General features: G+C 30.7%; 1 protein-coding gene across 2 annotated transcripts in view; it reads right to left on the minus strand.

The window, feature by feature from the left end:
* Positions 1–20,537: 20,537 nt before the first annotated feature.
* The window catches only part of LOC124356880 (non-symbiotic hemoglobin 1-like), a 132,251-nt gene continuing 127,400 nt past the window's right edge, over positions 20,538–25,388 (minus strand). For both annotated transcript variants that reach the window (XM_046808154.1, XM_046808155.1), the window contains exon 5: positions 20,538–23,620. In XM_046808154.1, the coding sequence (XP_046664110.1) occupies positions 23,465–23,620 (156 nt within the window). In that variant the 3' untranslated portion in view covers positions 20,538–23,464. The remainder of the gene's footprint in view (positions 23,621–25,388) is intronic.

Below are 25,388 nucleotides of genomic sequence, written 5' to 3' on the forward strand. Positions count from 1 at the left end.
AAAAACAAAGAACTTCATCATATAACAAATAAAAGGTACGAAATTTTAAGAACCGCAGTAGAGAAATACCATCCAAACCCTCCAAACTGAAATTCCCAGTGAATTTAAGTAAAGCCTGGGAAAAACTGCAACAACCGTACCAAAAAATGTTATAAACGGTTTCAGCACAACTTTGTAGTTCTCTTCAATAACCATAGACGGACATAGCTCTAAGTACGTGGCTTGGCGTGAAAGATTTTGGGACGAGGAACATGCACAAAGGGTGTTTAAAAGCGAGGAGGGTATAGTTTTAGCCAGATGTGAGACAAACTACCACTAGCTGACAGCTGCTGTGTTGTAAAAGCCGAACGGAACGATGTCACCACCGTTTAACAGTTTAATAGACATTCATACACATTTCTTCATAGACAACTTCTGAATCATCATAAAAGTTATATTCCGGCATCTTCGTCTGTTCTCTGCTCTATCGGCATCAGCATGAGCTGTCTGCAATTCATCCTGTCAGTATATAAACCGTACTATTGGACTCTACATCGAGGAGCTATTCGAGAGGTATCGAGGGCGGAAGAGTTTGACTTCCACCTTGTCAGCAGAAAGGCATTTACGTCACATATGATTTATCTCAATAATCAGCATAAACATCTGCTGGCAACACTTCTAGTGAATCGTGTGAAGGGAAAAACAATCACAACAATCAAAATAAACAATCACTACGGCAATGATCCCGATGATTGTCAGCTATTTCCTGTAGTCCGTCAAGCTGTCATCGCCTACTACTCATCCAGCCATGCTCCAATCTCTGGTCTTTGATACTTATGGTAAGACTTTAAAGGGCCAACAAAACAGCTAACAGAGCTAACAGTCAGCCAAGAAATAGTAATCATCCCTATTATGCCCTTTCCCATTGCCAGGCATCGCTTTGAGCCCTGTGCCTGTTACTCCTGGGGTAACGAATCGGGAAAGCTACAATGGAGCTTTAAATAACGATTCCTACTATAATATTAAGGCTAGCTGCCTTTGCCATCGAGACAAAAATAATTCTTTCTCGTCCTTCATCAAACAATAAAATCCTGAAAAGGAAGAATCATAATCCTCGTTCATCAAAATTTCCACGTCACTACGAACATGTAGAAGGGATTGTTCCTCTTACGTTCTGAATTGTATCCATTCACATAACATATTTGAGGTGAGGGAGAATGGCTTGTGATAAAACACCCACAATAATTTCTGAATTATGAATAAAAAATTAGTTAGATCATTAAGTAAGTACTCTCTCGATATTATAAGTTATATGCCGAATATCTCATCAGACAGCTTTGAGGAGCCTCTAAATATAACAGGTTATTAAAATTATCAAATTAAATATATTTAGTTATTAAATACAAGAACACAAGGTCAACAGAATTGCCGATAGTATATTTCATTCCGTTTCTAGCGTCGATGACACTAATTAAAGGCGTAGTTCACCGTTAATCCAGAATTATTGCAATTTTATCTACCCCCAAAAAATAATATTTCCATAATTCTTAGTAATATATGACAAATGCTGTCACCGCTGTCCGACACCAACTGCTGATTACCTGACTTTGGCAAACAAGTCAGAACTACCCTTGCACCGGCTGTTATATCTAAGCAGTTGTTCGTTTAGGGAACCATAACCAAAACGGTTGATTATTTCAGTTTTTCTATGAACGCCGATTACCATTATTTGTTGCATTATAACTTCTGAACATAGCCACATTTTAAAATAATTTCCATGTAGGAATGTTGGATAATCGCTCATAGTTCATAACAATAATCATTATATATAAGATCGTTATTGATAAAGTAAAAATACTTTGTTACTAATTACTGATATATGTACCGGTTCTTTGACCCCACACCTAATACATGAAATAGTTACAACTAAACCCTGGCTATATTTGTGAATTTATACTGATATATGTACCGGTTCTTAAGCCCCACACCTAATACATGAAATAGTTACAACTAAACCCTGGCTATATTTGTGAATTTATACTGATATATATACCCGTTCTTTGGCCCCACACCTAATACATGAAATAGTTACAACTAAACCCTGGCTATATTTGTGAATTTATACTGATATATGTACCCGTTCTTTGGCCCCACACCTAATACATGAAATAGGTACAACTAAACGCTGGCTATATTTGTGAATTTATACTGATATATATATACCCGTTCTTTGGCCCCACACCTAATACATGAAATAGTTACAACTAAACCCTGGCTATATTTGTGAATTTATACTGATATATGTACCCGTTCTTTGGCCCCACACCTAATACATGAAATAGTTACAACTAAACGCTGGCTATATTTGTGAATTTATACTGATATATGTACCCGTTCTTTGGCCCCACACCTAATACATGAAATAGGTACAACTAAACCCTGGCTATATTTGTGAATTTATACTGATATATGTACCTCTTCTTTGGCCCCACACCTAATACATGAAATAGTTACAACTAAACCCTGGCTATATTTGTGAATTTATACTTATATATGTACCCGTTCTTTGGCCCCACACCTAATACATGAAATAGTTACAACTAAACCCTGGTTATATTTGTGAATTTATACTGATATATGTACCCGTTCTTTGGCCCCACACCTAATACATGAAATAGTTACAACTAAACGCTGGCTATATTTGTGAATTTATACTGATATATGTACCCGTTCTTTGGCCCCACACCTAATACATGAAATAGGTACAACTAAACCCTGGCTATATTTGTGAATTTATACTGATATATGTACCTCTTCTTTGGCCCCACACCTAATACATGAAATAGTTACAACTAAACCCTGGCTATATTTGTGAATTTATACTTATATATGTACCCGTTCTTTGGCCCCACACCTAATACATGAAATAGGTACAACTAAACCCTGGCTATATTTGTGAATTTATACTGATATATGTACCCGTTCTTTGGCCCCACACCTAATACATGAAATAGTTACAACTAAACCCTGGCTATATTTGTGAATTTATACTGATATATGTACCCGTTCTTTGGCCCCACACCTAATACATGAAATAGTTACAACTAAACCCTGGCTATATTTGTGAATTTATCACGGTTTAATTAGAGCTTATAATTTCTTATTCAATTACTTCGTTACTTGCTTATGTTCTTTAAACGGGCATTAAGTAGAATTTACTACGTATATGAAGCAATAACACTGTGCATAACATAGGAATGTTACTGTGTCAACAAAGTTGGCTTAATTCAGAATGACTTCGCAAAAAGCCGACCAAATAAAGTCACGGAGATAATTGTAAACCGCTGCTGCCGATCTATATTGGCTTTACATTCAATTTTGCCACCGGAAATTGGTTTATCCTGATGAACTCGGCCATTCATTATCAGATTTTACCCAATAAATCTTACAATGATATTATATCTCACTAGTTTTGTTATTTTTAATTATTAAGTATATTTATTTTTAACTTTTAAGTTTTGATAGGAAAAGAGCCTCAGATTACTTAATTTAAATAGCTTTAGTACTAAAATAGCATATATAAATAACTTACTATTATAAATTTGAATTATAATTTACCAGCAGAAAACTAAATACGTGATGAAATTATTAGAAATTATACATATAAACTAGATGTTTTACGTTATTACGTAAAAAAGAAAAGTGTTTTTACTAAAAGAGTAGCAAAATACTACTTATAATCCAAATGTAAAGTTTGGCCGTATCGATAATTAAATAAACAATGCCTACATTTTTATAGAAATTATAACCCTTGCGTTTTATTAAACCATAATCCTTCTTGAGCTAATAACATAGTTACCTAACAACTTCGGAGTTGTTTTATATTTTTATTATTGATAATGTGCGAGTAATTATGTAGAGTTATGGTATAGTGTTTATTATTATCAGTTAATTTTTATTTATGTCATGTAACTATTAATGATATATTGAAAAGCATTTTACTCGTATATTAAAATTAATTTTTTTTTTTTAAGTAGAGTCATAACATTTTATTTCAGTTATCTAACCCATTGGAAACGTCTTAGCTAACGGAATTTTATTGAATAACATCGAATTGGTAACAATTGATAACTTAAAAATAAAGAATATTTTTTAATAGTATCAATTTTGAAGTAAAAATATATCATTAATATCATTACTAAAAAGGATACTGTAATTTTGACTATATATTTACAACTTGTAAAAGTCTAAAACACGAACTGTTACTAGGAACGTTTTTATTGCAAAGCTACCATTGATTTGATTTTGAGAAAATTTAATTGAGTTTAAATTAATTGAGTTAAATTCCGACAAAATTAAAGAAATTCTAATGGTTTTCGCATCTTTAAAATTATCTAAAGGTAATTTCAAGAATAACTGGAACTTACCAGTTTTATTCGAAATTATTGTGTTCCAAATCATCTAATGTGCTCTGAGCACGGAAAGTACAGATCGGAAATGTCCCTGGCCAGAAGTACGGGACTCGGTCGTACAGCATGTCATATTAGTCCCAGTTGTAACTGAATAGACTAGTGCATGTGGCCGTCTGCATTCAATTTAATAAACAATGTTAAAATTCACATTTCGCTGAAGCTATCGTTTCAATCAATTGGCTTTTAATCGTTTGTTCGAATACATTAATTATTGTTTTGACACATAAAACTTGTCAGATGAAAGCACACGTGGATGTAGGTTTAAGAGTTACTGTTACTGAAATTCCTACTTTACATAAAGTTACGTCGTAAAGAGACACAATGGTGTATGAATGTCCTTTTATCCCGTTGAATAGTAATGAAAGCCTGACTCATCAAGGGTGCTTTGAAATTGTGGAGGATACGTAAGAGTACACTATTTACATGCATTCCTATATACATAATTCCTAGGCTTGCATGCTATGACAGAAGTCTTAGTTTTAAGTAAAATTTGTAACTCATTTAAAAAGGTTTTACTTAAATAAGTAAAATAGTTATCAAATTTTTATCACATCAATCTTATCACAAAAAGCACATTTCTTCACGGTTAAAACTGTTTAGGTGATAGGGAACGGATGAGACCCGGTGTGTACAAATTTTCTGAAATATTTTCTCTCATGATACCATTACTGATTTTGTAATACATGCAAATAAACGTGCAAAACACTGATCCTACCGTCCTCTCCGGGAATACAAAATCTGAATAGACTAGTACATGTAGCCGTCTGCATTCAATTTAATAAACAATGTTTCCATTCACAGTTGGCTGCAGCTTTCGTTTCAATCAATTGGCTTTTAGTCGATTTGTTCTTGCATTACGAACCGACATAGTGTATTTTAACAGACCTAATGTTTGAGATGTAATAACATATATTGCAGCTAGACAGTTATTGTACAGTAGTTTATAGTAAGGATAAAGCTTTTAAATTAAGTATATTTTTTAGTTTTGGCCACCAGTAAGTAATTCAATTAAAAGTTACTGTAAATTGTTTCTTTTTAGGTTATTGTTTTCTAAAATATATACTATCTTCAAAACTACCGACTTCAAAATACTCTTTTATCGTTATCAGTTATGAAACAAATAAAAATAATCGAAATAATCCAGTAATGTACGTTTCAGCAGTTGAACCTTTTTCTTAAACACTAACATTTTAAGTAAATCGTGTCGGAAACGTGTATAGGATAGATCTCCAGATATTTTTATGGACAGCGTTACGTAGACCATAGTATGTGGATATTACATTATGGTTACACGCACGCCTAAAACTTGTATTTATATACCACAATGTATTATTTCATAACTCACATTTTCATAGTATTAAAATGTACAGTTATTATTTCAAACAATTTAAGTATTTCTATTTTTTTTTATAATCCTGAGAAGAAGATGATGTTTAAAATACTTAACAGGCCAAAGGAATTTCACAGATAGAAAATACTTTCTTATTTGAAACCTGGATCGCAGATAGAACTTTTATAAGATATTACAAGTCATGTTTTATTTCAAGGATAATAAGTGACATCTAATACACTTCAAATTATTATGTATAAATCAGGTGTAATGAAAGTACTGAAAAACTGTATATAACTTCACTTGTCTTTAATCTTAATAATATTATAAATGCGAAATTCCCTTGGTTTGTTTTACTTTCGTGCATAAGTTAATCAATCAATTGTAATTAAACTTGACATGGACATTTCTGAGGTCATTGGGATGTAGGTTAGCCTATTCTTATTTCGAAAATTCCTCCGAATTACGCTATACCCTCTGCTTGTAGTAGTCCAAAATCCCATCTTGGTCTCTAAAATTTGAAATATTAATTGAAAGAGCCTTATACATGTAATCCACTGTCCTGTATAAACTACGCATTATGACCAAATGATCATGTGTTCATTTTTTTAAATTAATATATTCAAGTAGTTTACATTTTTAGAGTAAAAACATTTAAAAAATTTTTATTTAGAAATTTTTATTTTTTTACTGTAACGCGACCGATTTGGGGATTAATTGGTATCCGCTGCCACCACCGGATGATTCCGGAAAAAAGAAATAAAATTTGTGCAACAACGTTTCAATTTTAAAAACACTGTTTATTAATGATTAATTTATAGAAATCACACAATTTACATTGGTTAAAAAGGGGAGAGCACTTCTGAATGATATAAAGTATTGAATTACATTATTGAAAGAATTTAGAAAATTTTATAATAGGGCGACAGAGAGTTACATGTCTACGAGTCTGAGGCCTGAACTAGACTAGCTTCCCAGCACACGCAGGTGCTGACTCTGCATTGTCAGCAGTCTTACTGCTGACCTCCTCAACAGTGCTGTACACTTTACAATTATTATGTCTTTAGTTAAATTTTACTAAATGAATGAAATTTTTATATAACCAAATAAAGCATAATTTCTTGAATTATTATTAATATTGGGTTCGGGTCGTTACATTACTATAAGCTTCAAATAGTTTTATAATTTTCAGCATAACTAAAGATAAACATATGAATTGTCAGTGTTAAAAAATAAACTAATAAACTTAACTAAACCATTCAAGAAACAGTTACATATCTGCAAATGTTACTAAGCTTAGTTTAAAAATTAAGTAATAAGTACTCGTAATCAATTATCATTTAAGTATTCATCAACTGAATAGTATGTCTGGTTAAGGAGGGAAGTTTTAAATGTACTTATGGGATTCTCCCTCTTTGGATGTGGAGGAAATTTATTCTAGATTTTGAGAGCTGAATAATAAGGACCCTGCTCGAATAGTTTTAATCGGTGCATGGGGTATTGTAATGGTTGATTTCTGATGTGATAATAGTGCAATACTTGATTTTACTAAACGAGTTTTTATTAGTTTTAAATAGTAATAGAGTATCTAGAATATATAAAGGTGGTAAAGTGAGAATGGTATGGTTTTAAAAAAATGGTTTGCATGTTTATCTTTTATTAAGTTTGAACATGATTCTAATGATACATTTCTAAGTTGTTAAAATTTGTTTTGATAACACCGAATCTTCCCAAAATACCACCCCATACCTCAGATGCGATTAAACATAACGATAGTAAACTGCTTTCACAGTATCTAAACTAGCCATATGAGAGATAGTTCTCAATGCGAAACAGGATGTATATAACTTCTTTTCTATAAAGGCTGTGTGTCCTTTCCATAATCTTGAATTATCTACAACTAAACCCAGAAATTTAGATATTTTAGATTAAAACTAATAAATGTGATTGCCGATTAGAGTGTTGATAATATTAAAAATTGACTTTTATTTTCATAGAGCCGTAGCCTATTTGCTGAGAACCACTCTCCTGCATCGTCAGTTGCTTGATTAATCTTATTCTTTAAATCATCAAAAGATCAAAATTTTTTATCTTAGCAACAAGGCTAACAAATGGGTTTATTCTATATTTATTAAAGAACTATATTTTAATTTGTATATGTAAGGTAGTGAATTTGGTTTACTTAGGCATTGTAGAAGGGCATATGTACACAACCAAAAACGAGGGAAAATGGAATGACTGGGCATTAAGCATAATTCAATAACCCATTCACTATGTGACTACATGATTATAGCAAGTGGATTCACAAACAATACACGAAACCTAATTGAAATTTTAATGACAGAAAATAGTCGAGGAATATCGTATCCATTTTTCACTGATCGTATATGATACTAATTACGATATAAATACTGATATCATTCCTAGACTGGACTAAGGAAACAATATGATAAAGCGAACAAAGGTTAGGAAACAAGAAAATATGTCATCTTTAAATATAGATGACAATTGATATAATTTAAGCATAAAATGAGTTGGTATTTTTCTTTAATTTAATGTAATGTCGAAAAGTGTACTATTATGAATATAACCTTATTAGAAAATATAAGTCTATAAGAAAATATAAGTCCATATATAAGTCTATTTTTTCACGAGTCAAAACAGTAAACTCCAGTTTTGTGTTGGAAATATAACTATTAAAACTAGAAGTCTAAACTCACGATTTTAGTTAACCTCTGGCCCGCTTAAAAAGAGTGATGAACGCTCAAAATGAGTTCCTGATAGGGCCCAATTGCATTACATCACGAGTGCTTTCACTAAGATTGCTCTGAACTTCGCCCTTGGAGATCCTCTAAATTGGTCTAAAATAGTCTGCTGAAAAGTGTTTCTGAAATCATAAGAACTATTTAGTCCAAGTAATGTTACATATAAATTGCGGGCAATGCGGTGGGTATGTGTAAGTTGAAAATCAATATAACAATTTTTAAGATGGAATTTCTTAAAAGAGTAATTTTCATGCTACTTTCATAAAGCTTTAATGAAGTCGTGCAGTTTTATGACATTCGATCACATATATTCATTGTTTTTGACACAGAAAACTTGACTGATTAAAGTTTACTAGGTTGGTGTAAATTTAAGAGTTACTTTAACTGAAACTTCTACTGTACATAAAGTTACGCTGTAAAGAGAGTGTTGTATGAATGCCTCTTTATCCCGTTGAATAGTAATGAAAGCCTGTCTCATCAAGGCTCTTTTGATATCGTGGAGGAGACATAAGAGTACACTCTTCACATGCAAGCCCGGTTCACAGTCTTTCTAGGCCTGCATTCTGTGACACAGGTCTTGTTTTAAGTATCATTGTTAGCATATTGACACTTCCTTACTAAAAACACATTTTTAAATATATAAAACAATTTTCTATTTTTTATCGCATCAATCTTCACTCTTAAAACTGTTAATGTGGTGAATAGAGAATAGAGTGGGGCCACTCGGAGCGGCAAAATTCTCTAAAACATTCTCTCATGATTCCATTATTTATTTTGTAATACATGTCAGCAAAAACTTGCAAAAAACTAATCCTACTGTAATCTCCGGGAATACAAAATCTGTTTCAAAACATTTGTTATAGAAAACATATAAGGAGAAAGAACTTTTAAATAAAGCCCATTATGGGCATAATCATGCCATAGGGGCTCGAGCCTGGGTTAACTGAATAAACCTCAAAAAATATTTTTTTATTTTTGCATTACAAAATTTACAAAGTCTAACAACTGTTTCGTGTATGGAAAGACAGTCTTTCGATAATTCTGATGATCTTTGAATTTCAGAGTCACGCTTACGTTGAGCCGACTACTTCTGATTGGAGAAAGAGAGAATAGATCTCGATTTAAGTGTTCACACGTTACGAGAATTGTAATCTGTCATATGACTAATAAATTTATTTCAAATTCCTGTTATTTTCATTTCATTTTTTCTTTCCCGAACATCGATCTTTATTTACCAACCGAGGTATCTATACCTTTTGCATACACATAGAATTGGTTCTTGCAATTTATAAATGATAGATATATGCTAAATATATTGTGTAGTATGTATAAAAACGATCAATTATGTATTCAATATGTTTTAACAATAAAATTGATACTGAGTAAAATTCTATATATATATATCTTATATATATATTTCTTGTGTGCGTGTGTATGGTCCTAAAACTCCTCCTAAACGGGTGGACCGATTTTAATGAAACTTTTTCTGTGTCTTCAGTTGGATCCGAGAATGGTTTAGATTCATAATTCGGTCCAATTTTAATAGTTTTATTTAATTAATTTTTTAATAATAAATTGTTGTTGATGGTGGAGTGTTTTACATTGGATCCGCCAGACTGCGCCACGACACGTAATACAAAGTGAACTGTTACTTAACAACTGTGAATATTTTCAGCTGAAGTTCATCAAAGAGGCAGAAACATTTGGTTCACATTTAAAAATTTAGAAAGTTCATATTTTAAATTTGTAAAGTGCTTGATCAGTAGTGTAATGCAGATTGCAAAGATGAAGTTTCACCAATTGTTCTACGTAAACATTATAATATTACAACACAGCCATAATGTTTTTCTATGTTAATTCCAGCCGACAGTTTGTGCTGCTATCAAATTTGTGCGTTGTTTTGTAACATTCTGTAATTATTGTGTGAGTGCTAATTGTTGTAATACATTAATAGAGATTGAAGATGTTTGAAGTGCATAAAAAACTATAGTTATTTATTAAAGTTTTTTAACTCATTTTGCAAATTTATTGAAGTGAGTATATTGGTCGCATAGGCCTACCTCAAATAACCTAAGTAGCGTACAAATCAAAAGGTTGTGTTTCTGTGTGTGAATATTGTTAACAGTTTATATAATCAAGTTTTAACTAATTGGATTTAAAATAATTTGTTGTAATTTACATTTTTTAGTCTGCAGTCAGAATTGGTCACATAGGTTCAAATTAAGTAGCATACAAATCACATGTGTGCATAACTACTTATAGTTAATAGTGTAGCAATTGGTTTTAAATTAAATTCTGTTGGCCAGTTCCGATATTATACTGTAATTTTTTAAATTACTAATTTTATAACAAGTATATTTTTTTAATTTACAACTTAATTTATCGTAATGCTATTGAATGTACAATATTTTTTGTTAATCCTTCAGGAATGTACATAAACAAAATTAGATGGTTTTTCCGATAGGGCTGAAGTATAATAAGTGGCCTCCATCACAATCGAATTATTTGATATTTCTGAATAGCCTATCCAAACTACTATCCGAATTGGATTATAGTTATTTAAAGGCTGAAATATAATAAGCAGCCACCATCACAATCGAATTATTGATATTTCTGAATAGCCTATCCAAACTACTGAATTTCATTATGTTATTTATTCGGTCAAATATAATTAAATTTTTAATTATAAATTGTTGTTGATGTTGGAGTGTTTTATATTGGATACCGACAGACTGCGCTACGACAACGTAATACAAAGTGAACTGATACTTAACAGCTGTGAATATTTTCAGCTGAAGTTCACCAAAGAGGCAGAAACATTTGTTTACATTTAGATTACATTATTATAAAGTGCTTGATCAGTAGTCTAATGCAGATTGCAAAGTTAAATTTTTCACCAATTGTTCTATGTAAACATTATAATATTACAACACAGTTAATCAATAATAGTCTTGAAAGCATAGAGTAAGCATAAACATACAAATAACACCACTTCTTATTTCAATATATTCTGTACTCACTTTGGAGGATAGAGATTATCCAGATATAAAATTGGAAGTTTTAGCTTTTAACTGAAATTGACAGTTTGTGCTGCTATCAATGTGTGTGTATGTTGTTTTTGTAAGGTTCATGTTTCAAAAGTAAATACGGCAAATAACATTATAAAATATAATAGAATGAAGTTATAAAAAGTGTACTACGTGGCCCGCGTTATAAGTTTATAAACGCCAACAGGCAAAAAGAAGAAAATAAAAAATAAAACATCGTGTTAATTATTGTGTGAGTGCTAAAATTATAATAGTACATTAATAGAGATTATTGGTCGCATTACCTCAAATAACCTAAGTAGCATACAAATCAAAAGGTTGTGTTCCTATGTGTGGATAACTATTGTTAACATTTTAGATAATCAAGTTTTAAAACTAATGGATTTAAAACAATTTGTTGTAATTTACATTTTTAAATCTGCAGTCAAAATTGGTCAGATAAGTTCAAATTAAGTAGCATACAAATCACATGTGTGAATAACTATTGTTAATAGTGTAGGAATTGGTTTTAAATTAAATTCTGTTGGCCAGTTCTGATACTATACTGTAATTTTAAATAACTATAATGAAATTCGGTAGTTTAGATAGGCTAATCAGGAATATCAATAGAGGTTATCCAGATATAAAATTGGCAGTTTTTAGTAAAATACACTTTTAACTGAAATTCGTAAATATTAAGTGTGCAGCGATTGATCGGTTAATTTTTTTGTTTATAAATAAATTGTTTTTTATCTTGGTATGTTTTAAATTGGATCCAGCAGAATGGTGCTACGATCGCAGTTTCAAATGTTTTTTCTATTTTTAATTCCAGGTTTTCCCTACAGTTGTGCTATCAAATTTGTGTGTGTTGTTTTGTATCATCGTATAATTATTGTGTGAGTGCTAATTGTAATATTAAATTAATAGAGAATCACATGTGTCAATAACTATTGTAATAATGTAAGAATTGGTTTTAAATTAAATTCTGTTGGCCAGTTTTGATACTATACTTGTAATTTAAAGTAACTATAATGAAATTCAGTAGTTTGTACTTCAGACCTACAGGGAATACTTTATTTAGTATATTAGATAAATTAAATTTATGTTGGCCATTTTCGATACTATACTGTAATTGTAAAAAAACTATAATGTAATTCAGTAGTTTAGATAGACTAATCAGAAATATCAATAATTCGATTGAGATGGTTACCGCTTATTGCACTTTAGCCTTTAAGTAACTATAATCTAATTCGGATCGTCATTTTAGTAGTTTAGATAGGCTATTCAGATATATCAATAATTCGATTGTGATGGTGGCAACTTATTGTACTTCAGACCTATAGGGAATACTTATTTAGTATTTTAGATACCGTTGTCTACGTTGTTATACATTTTTTATCTAGAAGTTAACTTAATTAAAATTACATATTCAATAAGTTACTCATATTCATTGTGTACTATTATACAGAATTTTATTTTTTACAGAAAAAATGCCACGTCTTCGTGGAAGAGGACGAATAGTTATTCCAATCATCTGATTTATATGCTACTTAATTTGAACTTATGTGACCAAACTGTTAACAATAGTTTATTCACACATAGAAACACACACCTTTTGATTTGTATGCTACTTAGGTTATGCGACCAATATACTCACTTCGTTCAATAAATTTTCAAAATTAGTTCAATAACTTCAATATATAAATATAGTTTTTTATATACTTCAAACATCTTCAATCTCTATCAATGTAATATTAAAAATTAGCACTCACACAATAAATTACACGATGTTACAAAACAACACACATATTTGATAGCAGCACAAACTGTCAGGAAAATCTGGAATTTAAATATAAAACATTTGACACTGTGATCGTAGCGCATTCTGCTGGATACAATGTAAAACATTCCAAGATGGTCCACTCATTTAGGAGGAGTTCAGCTCCATACACACGCACACAAGAAATATAAATATAAAGATAATGAAATTCGGTAATTTTAGATAGGCTAATTAGAAATATCAATAATTTGATTGCGATGTTGGCCGCTAATTATAATTCAGCCTTTAAATAACTATAATCTAATTCAGTTTCGTCATTTTAGTAGTTTAGATAGGCTATTCAGAAATATCTATAATTTGATTGTGATGGTGGCCACTTATTATACTTCAGCCCTATACGGAATACTTATTTAGTATTTTAGATAAATTAAATTCTGTTGGCCAGTTCCGATACTATACTGTAATTTTAAATAACTATAATGAAATTTGGTAGTTTAGATAGACTATTCAGAAATATCAATAATTCGATTGTGATGGTGGCCGCTTATTATACTTCAGGCTTTACATAACTATAATCTAATTCGGATAGTAGTTATATAGGCTATTCAGAAATATCAATAATTCGATTGTGATGGAGGTGTTATACTTCAGCCCTATCGGAAAATCATCTAATTTGTTTGTGTATACTCCTGAAGGATTAACAAAATATATTGTACATTCAATGGCATTACGATAAATTAAGTTGTAAATTGAAAAAATATACCTGTTTATAAAAATCGTTTGTTTCAACTTTTTTACCTTCAGATTAAGTAAGTTTTCATTTAAAACATCCTCTACATTTCACATCACTCATGTTATACTCACACACTATCGGTTGCTCGAAGTGTGATTAAATGTACATGTGATGAAGTTAGATATTGTAATAACTTTTTTAATAGACATTTTTATCAAAAACAGCCCAGATTGTTACAGATTAATCAAAGTTTAAAAATTTCGCATTAAAGACGTGTGTACAGGACAAACGTCTGTCGGGTCTGCTAGTATATATATATATATATATATATATATATATATATAAAACCTTTAATAAAAAAATTAAAATGTATTACTACAATCTCTACCTATATCCGTGTACATTAAAAATTGAACTAATACCTCAAAAAACTAAAATTTAATGCCCCTTTGATATTTTTAAGTTATAAAACTTAGACTGTATGGATGAATGTAATAGTGGTGTTGAGGGGTTTCCGTGACTCAAGAGGGAGAGAAGTAGTGCTGACTCGAGAATATTGGACGTGGTAAACTCTTCCTTTACCGTCAGGGTATCGGTTTACTTTACGTATTACGTTTCCAGAACTCTAATACTTTAAGAATCTCAAATTATATATTAGTGGTGTTGTGTAAAATTAAACAAGGCAAACTAATAACATATGGTACGTAAGCAATATCACGCTACATCATTATCGGTATATCTGTAATGGCTTAACTTTATAAATTATATAAATTTATAGTATAAATTAAAAACAGCAAATTTCCCACATGATACTCATAATGCCCTAATCTTTTTGTGAGTATTCTGATGAAATACAAAGTAAACTGGACGAATAACTCCAAGGTTCTTGTTTCATTCATGTTATTGAGGCACTGTCATTAAACTTAAACCTGATTTTAAAATAATACATCTGATTTAACACTTTCTATTTTGAAGTGGTATGTGTGTATTACTCAAAAATCATAACTATTAGGTTTTCCCTTACTCACTTAGTAGACTTGTGGATGAAGTGCGAAACTATGAAAATAGAATCGAGATAACGTAGAAAATGTTCATTGGTAATGTTTTAGACATTACATAACAGTATATTCGCCTTCAGGATTTACCTTTTAAAGACTTATCTTTATTCAAAAACCTAATAAAATAGACATAGGAGAATAATTATATGTATTCGGCATTATGTTGCACACAGTGTGACATTACCATCTCAAAACACAACAAGTATTAATAAATAATAAAGAACCTATCCATTATAACGCAATGTATGATTTTAAATGTGTATATGACTAAAAACCTGTGGCTAACGTTTCCTGGGCTTATACGTTATTTCAAACTAGTATATGACCTTCTGTTTAGATTTTCCTTATTTATGAGTTCATTATTCTTATTAAATTTTTTGGGTATTTAGCTAGCTGTGTGATGCCTTAAACTATTATACAATGATTATCTTGCTATAATACCTAACAGTTCATACCCTCACTACTGCTCTATCTTGAGTGAGACCGTCTAATCACAAAGTGCATCTGCCCCGTTAGGCGTAATTATTTCGTTACTCCATATTTTTAGACATTAACCTCTATTTTCAACGTAGGTCAATATGTTTCATAACTGATGTATAGATTCTGTATAGGTTATATTAAAATAGGGAAACACTGCCATTATGAAATAAATCTAATTTGATGTGAAGTTACGACCAACAAACGATCTAGACAGAATGCTTAAACTTTTATGGGAAGAATGAGCAGATCCCCGCCTTATATGGCATTATAAAAAAGGTCTGGTGTCGTTGAAACCTGGTTCCTTCAAAGCGGTTTACCAAATGTGCATAAATTATGTATTGTTTGTGAAAATAGACTTACATTTAAAGCGGGTTTTTGAAGTTAATATTTTTACTTTAAGTGACAAGTTTTAAAATTAACATTCATACTACAAAATATCGTGTCAGTAGTGAAAATATAAAGGTTTTAAAATAAAACTGTAAAACACGTAATTACATGTCTATACTTAGCTAACAAAATAATATCTACTAGAATCTTACAATTTTTAAATTTACGAGTAGTTATCCTTTACGAGATTGGTTTTTAAAATCTATTGGCTTGAAATAGGTCATATATCTCATGTATACATTTATCAGATTTATACCAAAATGCACTGAATGTATTGAACTGCGATGTTGTTTTTGAACACAACTAATAATGCCTATAATACCTTTATTCAATACCATAAAAAGCGCGGTAAGTCTCACCACGTGTCACATAACAGGCTTCACTAAAGATGCATACAACATTTCAAGACTATTTCGTTCTCGAGTTTTTTGGTTGTCAGACTGACATCATACAGAAAAGAAATTCTTACAGACACTTCCGGCATCGTAAAAAAAGAAATCGTATCAGCCTACAAGTGATAGGCTTCAATGACAAGCCAATCTCGATTCTTGCACATGAATAATCCATCACAGAACTAACTCGTGTATATGTAGAGATGAAATTTCATAGAAAATTTAACGTCTACATTATTTTTATCGATACACCTTGCAACATGAAATATTCACATTGTTTCTCGTAGAGTTAGATTTCATAAATAACAAAAGTTCTTGTGAGCTAGGCTGACTACTAAGACACAACTGTGCATTGGAATCAAATATTGCCTCCGACTTTAAAATTGAATTTCCACTCTATTATTTGTTTTTTCCATGAAAAATATTTCACATAATAAACTCTTATAATGATTGTATTCAGTTTATTAACTAATTTATGTATTCTGAAAATTTCTGTTCTCCACCAGGTTTACCCATTAGGCAAATGTAAAAATATTTGGTCCAGTCACATATTAAGGAGTGACATGCATCGTCATCAATCTCAATGTTACTAATATACAAAATTAAGCTTTATGAAACATTTCAAGTCTATAATTCAGTTTTTTTATGTCGTGCGAACAGTCAGACACATAGACAAACAGAAATAAAATTGTTTCCCCTCCTCGAGTGATAAAATTCGTAACGCTCAGTGAATTGTATAAGAACAATATTAAAATGGAGATGGGGAAAGTAGTAAACCTCAACTGTCTCTACCTTCTTCGTATGCTTCATGGTTACATGAGGGACAAGTGGCTGATGTATATGACTGATGCAGACCATGATTGGTACAGCTTAATACTCTATCGTAATGAATAAATAATGCATTTATTTTGTCCAACGTATATGAACTTAGAAAATACTTTAAGAATTAATTGTATTCAGAAATAATGTAAATTTAACCTAAACAATAAACAAATTATTTCAAGAAAAAGACTAATTGGATAGTGAGTGTGTACAATATAATCATAAGTAAATAAAAATGGTAAGCACTGGTATTAATTGGCGTACATAGAACATCAAATATTTTAGGAAAAGGGGGATAGTGTGCTGACACCGGGTGATTTAGGAAATGCAAAATACCCTCTAAATTACAGGTTCAGGAATTTTTTTCTAGGTAATTGTTGTACTTAAAAACTTATAAATTTATTCTGGCCTAAATAAAATCCTGGGTTTTCAAACTTTCGGAGAGAGGGATCCTCCGACCTCCTTATTATCCATGCACATGACTGGTACGAATCATGTAGCCCAAGGATGCAAAATATCAAGTTATATTTAGTATCTTAGAGACTAATATTTGAGTCGTGCGTTTGTTAATAGGCTAAAACAACATTTAATTCAAATAAAGATCATAGACGTCATCAACAATATCCTTTATATCCGAGCTATTCAGTTGAATTATAATCACACCATCAACAAGCAATAGGTTTCCCACGATCTAGAGGCAGTAGAAAGTGGTAAGATATAATGAAACATACATTGATTTATTTGAAGTTATGTTGGTGTACTGTCATAATTGAGATTGTTGTGTTACAGAAACACTAAGCTTCGAGCACTAAAATAGCTTTATCATAAAAGATTTCACATTTAGCATACTTCAACACTATACTACGGATTTGTGTAAAAATCCTAATATTTAGCATATGACAAATAAGCACCTGAGGAATGAAACAACAGTGTAACCGACCGACTCTTGGAAATATGAACTACATTAGAGAAGCGAATATAAAGTGTAACAATCGTGTGAGGCAGGTGTGACATCTTCATTTCTTCAATTACTAATTGATTTTGCTTTAGGAAAAAAGTGTAAATTGTGATTCCCAAGTCTCTAAGAGACAACTTTAAGAGAATAAGTTTTCGTGAGATTATCTGCCAGTTCGCTGAATTGTCTACTGTAACTAATTCTTTTGGGATAGTTGTGGGAAAATACATTTGAGCCAGCTCTACTGCATTTGTTGAATCTTAAATTCAAAATAGGTGTGTGGTAGTTTTTATTGGTACATGTAACCTGTTAAGTGGCATCGTATTTACATATTAGTTATTAATTATAGGCTCGAGTAACCTAGTCTCTACGAATGGAATACACTAGTAACGTCATCACTTAAGTGCAGGTACTCATTTATTGTGAATTTTTAAAAGTCATAAGTAAAACCATATAATGTGGTGCATTACGAAGCAAATTATTTCTACTGATGACAGCACTAACTTCATACCCTAATGATCTGCAGTCACCACTCGTAGTTTGCTTCATGGTTTCACTATAGTTTCAGCGTTTATGTAACAAAAAGATTTACGTTCTTGTGAATCTTATGTAACAACTTATATTTAAATAATAGTTTTTGTCGCTATAATTATCTATACGTTTGATTTAAGGCAAATTAAAAAGTCTATAAAATATAACTGCTCAGCTTTTATAAGAAGAGTTATTCAATGCAAGAGATGGTCAATATATTATTGAGGAATGTTAGCAGTTTTATCGTCTCTAAATGATACATACCGATGATTGGCAATGTCGATATTGTCAACACTAACCAATGGCAGTCCTTACTATTCGGTAAACAACATCACATCACTGCTGGGTGCAATAACAACTCGAGTGTTCGATTACTTAGATTGATTGACTCAGTTTAGGTCCCTTTCCTTCTTGATATTGGTTGAATCTTTTCTGTTCGTCAACGGACTGTTGATAAAGTTTTTTTATTGAATGTATAGTATTAAAGTGTGATATCTTAAAATTATAATTTAACGCAGCCAAAAATCTAACCACTTTGTTGTTATGTTATTGTTATCAAATTATTTAATATTAAGTTAAAATTTTTCAAATTATTTATTGATGTTATTGCTTTTCAAATTATTTATTTTATATCGTTGTTATTATATTATTTTTTATTTTATTTTTGTTATATATTACTTATTTTTATAAGGTTGGTGGTTTGTTATTATTTTACGTAATTTATATTCATTATTATTATTACTATGGTATTAATTCAAGTTATTCTGGTACCATAATCATAAATTTTTTCAACTGCTTTACTATTTTTGTAATATTTGTATGTAATGGGTTTACCGTGAATAAATAAATCAATCAATCTATGTTAATCTCTTGCTTATTTTTATATCCAAGTTGTCCTGTCTCTTCCCTACCAGTTTGATAGGTTATTGGCAACAAAATAACACATCGTGAGACTTCTCACTGTCTGAGAAGGCTCGACTTTGGAGCAAGGCTACAGGACGATGCAGACGTACTAATAGAAACCAAGAATCTTTTACAAACCAATATGAATTAGACTATATTGTGGGCTTTCAGTAACCTATTGATAAAGGTAAAGTTCAATTGTAGTATTTAATAGTGGAGTACTGTTTGTTCGTAATTAAAACAACTAGAATATGAATTCATTAAAAAAATCAAAATAGGTAATCGCATAAGAGAGAATTAGGGGACAAGTTTGAAGGCAAAAAGAGAGGTCAGGAAAAGAAACGGGGAAATCAAGTCGGGAAGTACACCTCTCTGCCTCTATGAGCAGTCTGGGAAAATCTGTGAGTCAGAGGTCAGACAAAGAAGAAGATGGGATCAGGAAAAAAAGCCAGCCGGCAGATAGAAGACAAGGACATAGCATACTGAAGGCATAGAGTGTGATGAGGCTTTTTGGGAGGACCCCTGAGAAATAGTGAAATCATTATGGACTTCAACTCTTAAAAGAGAATGAGCAGAAGGAATTAACAAAGAATTCTTTTACAAAAAAAGTTGGCAGCATTAGAAGAAGGACAGTAAACATCATAGAAATTAGAGCACGGTGAAAAGCAAAAGATGGGTATCCGATGAAATTTGAACCCATGACGAAGTCTGTATGTGAGGAAATAAGAAATCCTCACGAAAACATGGCATCGAGAATGTATGACTTATGCAGAAACCTTAGAGGATTGACACATCCAGAACCACTAATGACAGAGCGAGAGGATGAGTGCTTATTAAATGCTCATGAGTGCTCTTTGCGTTAATACTATAACAAATAAAAGATTTTATTCTAAATTACAAGGAGAATAAAGTGATTCCAACAAATTTACAATAAATAGTTTATTTATCATACCACTGTGTAATACCAACTTAACATACAATATACTCATTTTATAGTTGTCTATATACAATGGAATCCGATTAAAGCCATTTAACCATTTGCTAGAGTCTTTGAAACAGCATAGTTTTAATTACAATTTAAAATAATAATTAAATAACTGTAATTAACTGCCGTTTCTAAATAAATGCTATTACTTTAGCATTCTACACAATATAAATGACCTGTTACATCAAGTGATATCACTTCATAATACTATTTACATATACATGTTTATACAGTGTAGAATGTTTGAAGGAATTCGATTCAAACTCAATAACTACTAAAGTATTTGCCAAACTCAACCAAGTGATAATTAATATTTAACAACCCATATAAATGTTGCAATTCAATCACTCTTGAGTTTGCAAAACACTAAAGAAACTGTATATGTACTATAATACATTAGAAATTCAAACTTAAATTACTTATTATTTGGGATTAGTCAGTATTGTATATTACGCTATATTAACATAGTTTTGACGTGTTAAATCATTTCAATGTGGTAATAATATTATAAAATATAAAATTTCAGTATGAATAAGTATTAATCAGCATTAATAATTACTACCACTAAAACAATAATCTTGAATAAACAGTTATTTTTGAAAGGTGTCTTTTAATCTTCTAATTAAATTTGTATGATGTAAATATAAATAAAAGGCAATATTCAGAAAATAAATTTGTATTAAACAACTACACTGTTTAGCTTTAGACTGTCTTGTAAATGTTGTTATACACAGTTTCGTGTTCACTGAAAAAATTATAGATGTTTCAACTATACTCAAAATAGGATGAAAATAATTAGCAACATGCATTAACCAATAATCTATATACACTATAAATATAGTATGTCATGATGGGACACATTGAAGCTAATACTATTCTAGGCACTGCAAAAGTTACATTTGACAATTAATCTTTATTTCAAAGGTATATGACTGAACATATTTTCTACACTTCTGCCAAAACCTATTGAAATATTTTTATAGAGATGTATTTTTATAATAATTTTATATTATGTCGTATGAAAATTTTTTAGGAGGAGCTTTAGTAGTTATACAATTATAAAACGTGACTAGTGACTTACGAGTGATATATAGTGTCTCAAAACTGCATACACATCATGAACTATTTTATTTCATATACTTGTCGTGTTTGGAAGTTTAGCTCTATTATTGTTCAAAAATTCAATTTATATTTACATTATTACTTTTTTGTGTGTACAGATAATATAAATGGCACGCAGCATTGCAATTTGTATCATCTTTATCTCTTGGAAAGAGTCGACACAACACGGCATTATACCATCATTCATGGAATGCTGTCCCATTGTGTATTGTTTGGCGGTACAGTAGTCCGTATTACAATCGTACCATTATGGCCATTGTTTGATATATTTATTCGAAATTACATATAATTACACTAAACGCTAAATATGTAATTTTTTATACACTTGTGTCAAAACCGTGAAATAAAATGTCTGTATGACGATACGTACAATTGATAGATTTTATACGTGAGCACAAATTTTCATTGCTCTGCTTCTTACTTCTCCAAAATTCCTCCCATGCTTGCCCCTAGTTACGTCAAAATCTCGTTTTCCAACTGGTCTTCAGCAAACATGATTAAGCGATAGGCAAGAGAATTGGGACATAAAAACAGTTTGTGTTCAACGGATGTAAATGAAAGCGAGTCGATGAAATCTTTAGGTTTCGATCAATTTATCTAGAAACCATACTTCGACCATCTAATTTTACAAAAAAATCCCGATAAAATGTTTTATCTAAGATATTGCATACACATTTCTCTTTGCACAGTATAAATTACTCTATATTATCGCACAGTCGTTCACTTTTGGGCTATGTTAAATATTTTAATCCTGTAGGTCTTCGCGAAATTACTTTAAAAAGGATCAACAAGTATACTACTATAATAGACAGGTGAGAAAGAGAATTGATAAAAAATTTTAAAAACAAATTATATTATAATATATTAATTCTCCTGCTAAGTAGGTTTTTAAGTAGTAGATGATCGTTTTCAATTTATATTTTCATTAATGAAGTGTATACATGTTTCCGAGACATTATTTTATTTTGTAGCACCCAAAAATAGTATACCTTACTGGATGTATATCAAAACACTTAATATCATTAAAAATTATTGATGAATTATTCATAAAATATTGAATACATGAGGTTAACATTTATTACTTTGACATGTATTGTTGATGTGTAGAGTGGTGTAGGAATTTTAAATTTGAAAAGGATCAGATTTTAATTCCAATATAATTTTATGAAGTTGTTAGTTAAGAATAAATGTATTACCAATTTTGTGCGTTGATACATTCCTTAAACTATAATATATTATATAATCAAAATAACCTTAGAGACTAATGGTTGAAAATCATTACCAAATAGAAGAAACAGAAACGTGTGTGATTCAAATTCTGTGTTTAATAATATAAATTATTTCTATAATGTGTAATATTTTTCATGTTTAACGTTTCGTATTATAAATGTTAATTAAATTAAATCTGGAAGATGATTCTTACAATAAACTATCCTTCCAATGTAAGCACGAGATCCATTTCTTATAGGTTAGTGTATCAAAGTGGTTCAAAGTCGGCACTGAAGTCTTAAAGGAACAACGAACTCATGGTTCTCAGTCAAACAGTCAATTGGTATCACTGTACTTGAAGGTAAGTCAAAGGTTATGTACAGATCAGGGAGGACAGTATTACCACCACGACAAGGATACACATGAACAACGAGTCCAGAAGGTGAAGGTGAAGAGGAGGAAGTCCCACCGGTTACTGCTTGGAGCGCGCGATGCTCCAGCGACGCCGGGAGAACGAAGACCTCCTCCGCCCTAGCTATTGGGCCTTCTGGGCGGCCTCCTCCGCGGACATGGCGTCCTTCATTATAGAACCCATGAAGGCAAAGAGAGCTGTCCATGCCGCGTGAGTCTCGTCCGACCACTGGGCCTCCAGGGAGGGTTTGATGGCAAGGATAAACTGAGGCCCAATTAGCTGAAACAAAATCAACCTATAATTGAACATGAGTGCTAAAATTGTTGAAATCACATAAACTTTAGTACTGTACATTCTACTGTACAAAATACAGTATATTTCATAATTAGACTTTCAAAACAATTATCAAATTACAACAAAAAAAAGTGTTTTATTGAATCGTTTATTTTTGCTATTCATATTAGGCGTCCCATCTAAAATCTAGAACTCAAAATCGAATATACTGTAAAAAGCTATAATGAACCGTATACATGAATATATGACTTAAAATTTGTTTTAGTGTAAAGATTTAATGCTAAAATATCTCTACATATAAGGCAAACTCTTCCTAATTTAAAACCAATACTGCCCAACTCTGACTATATCAAAGAACGTATTGAATTAAAAATAAGTATGCAAAGAACCATATATATTTATTAAACAACCTATTTTATTGAGGCATGTTGTATCTTTATATGACAACATATGAAAATCTGTATATCAAATCCGTGGCTAACATGATTAAAAACACGAGTCATAAGAATCAGGCAATTAGGAAAGTAAGGAAACAAATGTATTGCATAGTGTTTTACAATTATGACTTTGAGACTAATATTTATTTCAATTTAGAATTCCGAAGAATGATATTACACAATAGCTGGTTCACGTTCAAAGGAAAACATTGAACTGAATTCAATTTAAGTAAAGTATTTAATGATTTTTTCACATTTTTATTACTTACTAATCTGTCATATTATATGTGTATTATTTTTAAAATTTTAGATGCACAATAATATGCAAAACTTCCAATTTAAAATATCCACTAAAATGGTTAACAAACGTGCTACGATTGCTTCTCTAAAAGTATATAGAAATTGTCAAATTTTTTAGTATATCTTTCTTTATGATATACTGATTATCACTTTGGGATTATATTTCTCAATAAAAACATAATCAACTTCAATAAATGTTTTGGCTAAAAGATAATTCAAACATATAATGGACAACTCTCAAAATTATGGAAGAAAAACAATACTCAAACCACTTACTATTCGAAAATCTTAGCAATTGTCATATATATCATCAAAGTTACAAAACTTTAGTTTAAATATAGTTTTTTACATAATACTAAAAGAAAATCCGTTATTAAAGAAGAGTGGTCTACAAACGCCTTCTATATATACAAAGTTTTTAAGATCCCTTCGGAAATTTTGTCTTCGTGTCCAGACAAACAAAAGATGTAATATAAACACAGCTCAGAAATTCTTACTTGACCGTCTCTCTATATTTTTAGTTTTTATTATTCTTTGTTTCAAAACCTAGTCATTATAAAAGATTTTCAAACGTGACACAATTATATTCCTGGCATTCTCAAATCAAGAGAAACATTCATATACTGTATACATTATCATATCACATTTCAAGATGGGGAACGATTTAATTTTTTAAATCTCTATACTGAAAACACTAATAATATTATGAAAGATATTTAAAGAATAATACAAGTTGCTAAATCTAAATACAAATATATTGATACCTAGATGATAAAAGTCGGTTATTAATAAAGCAGATGAGCTTTAAATCATTTTAATGCACTGATAATGATGCCGTAAATGTTTAAACAATGAAAATTTTGTTAATGAGGCAATAACAGTTCAAAATACTCTCTAATGTATACAGAAATTATGTTTTAAACTTGAATATATTTTTCTCAACTTTTATAGATCCTCTTTTACTATCGACATATTAAAAATACGTTACAAATTGCGAAAAATATACTATTAATTAA

This window comes from Homalodisca vitripennis, chromosome 3, assembly GCF_021130785.1.
Source record: "Homalodisca vitripennis isolate AUS2020 chromosome 3, UT_GWSS_2.1, whole genome shotgun sequence".
In the NCBI taxonomy this organism is placed as follows: Eukaryota; Metazoa; Arthropoda; class Insecta; order Hemiptera; family Cicadellidae; genus Homalodisca; species Homalodisca vitripennis.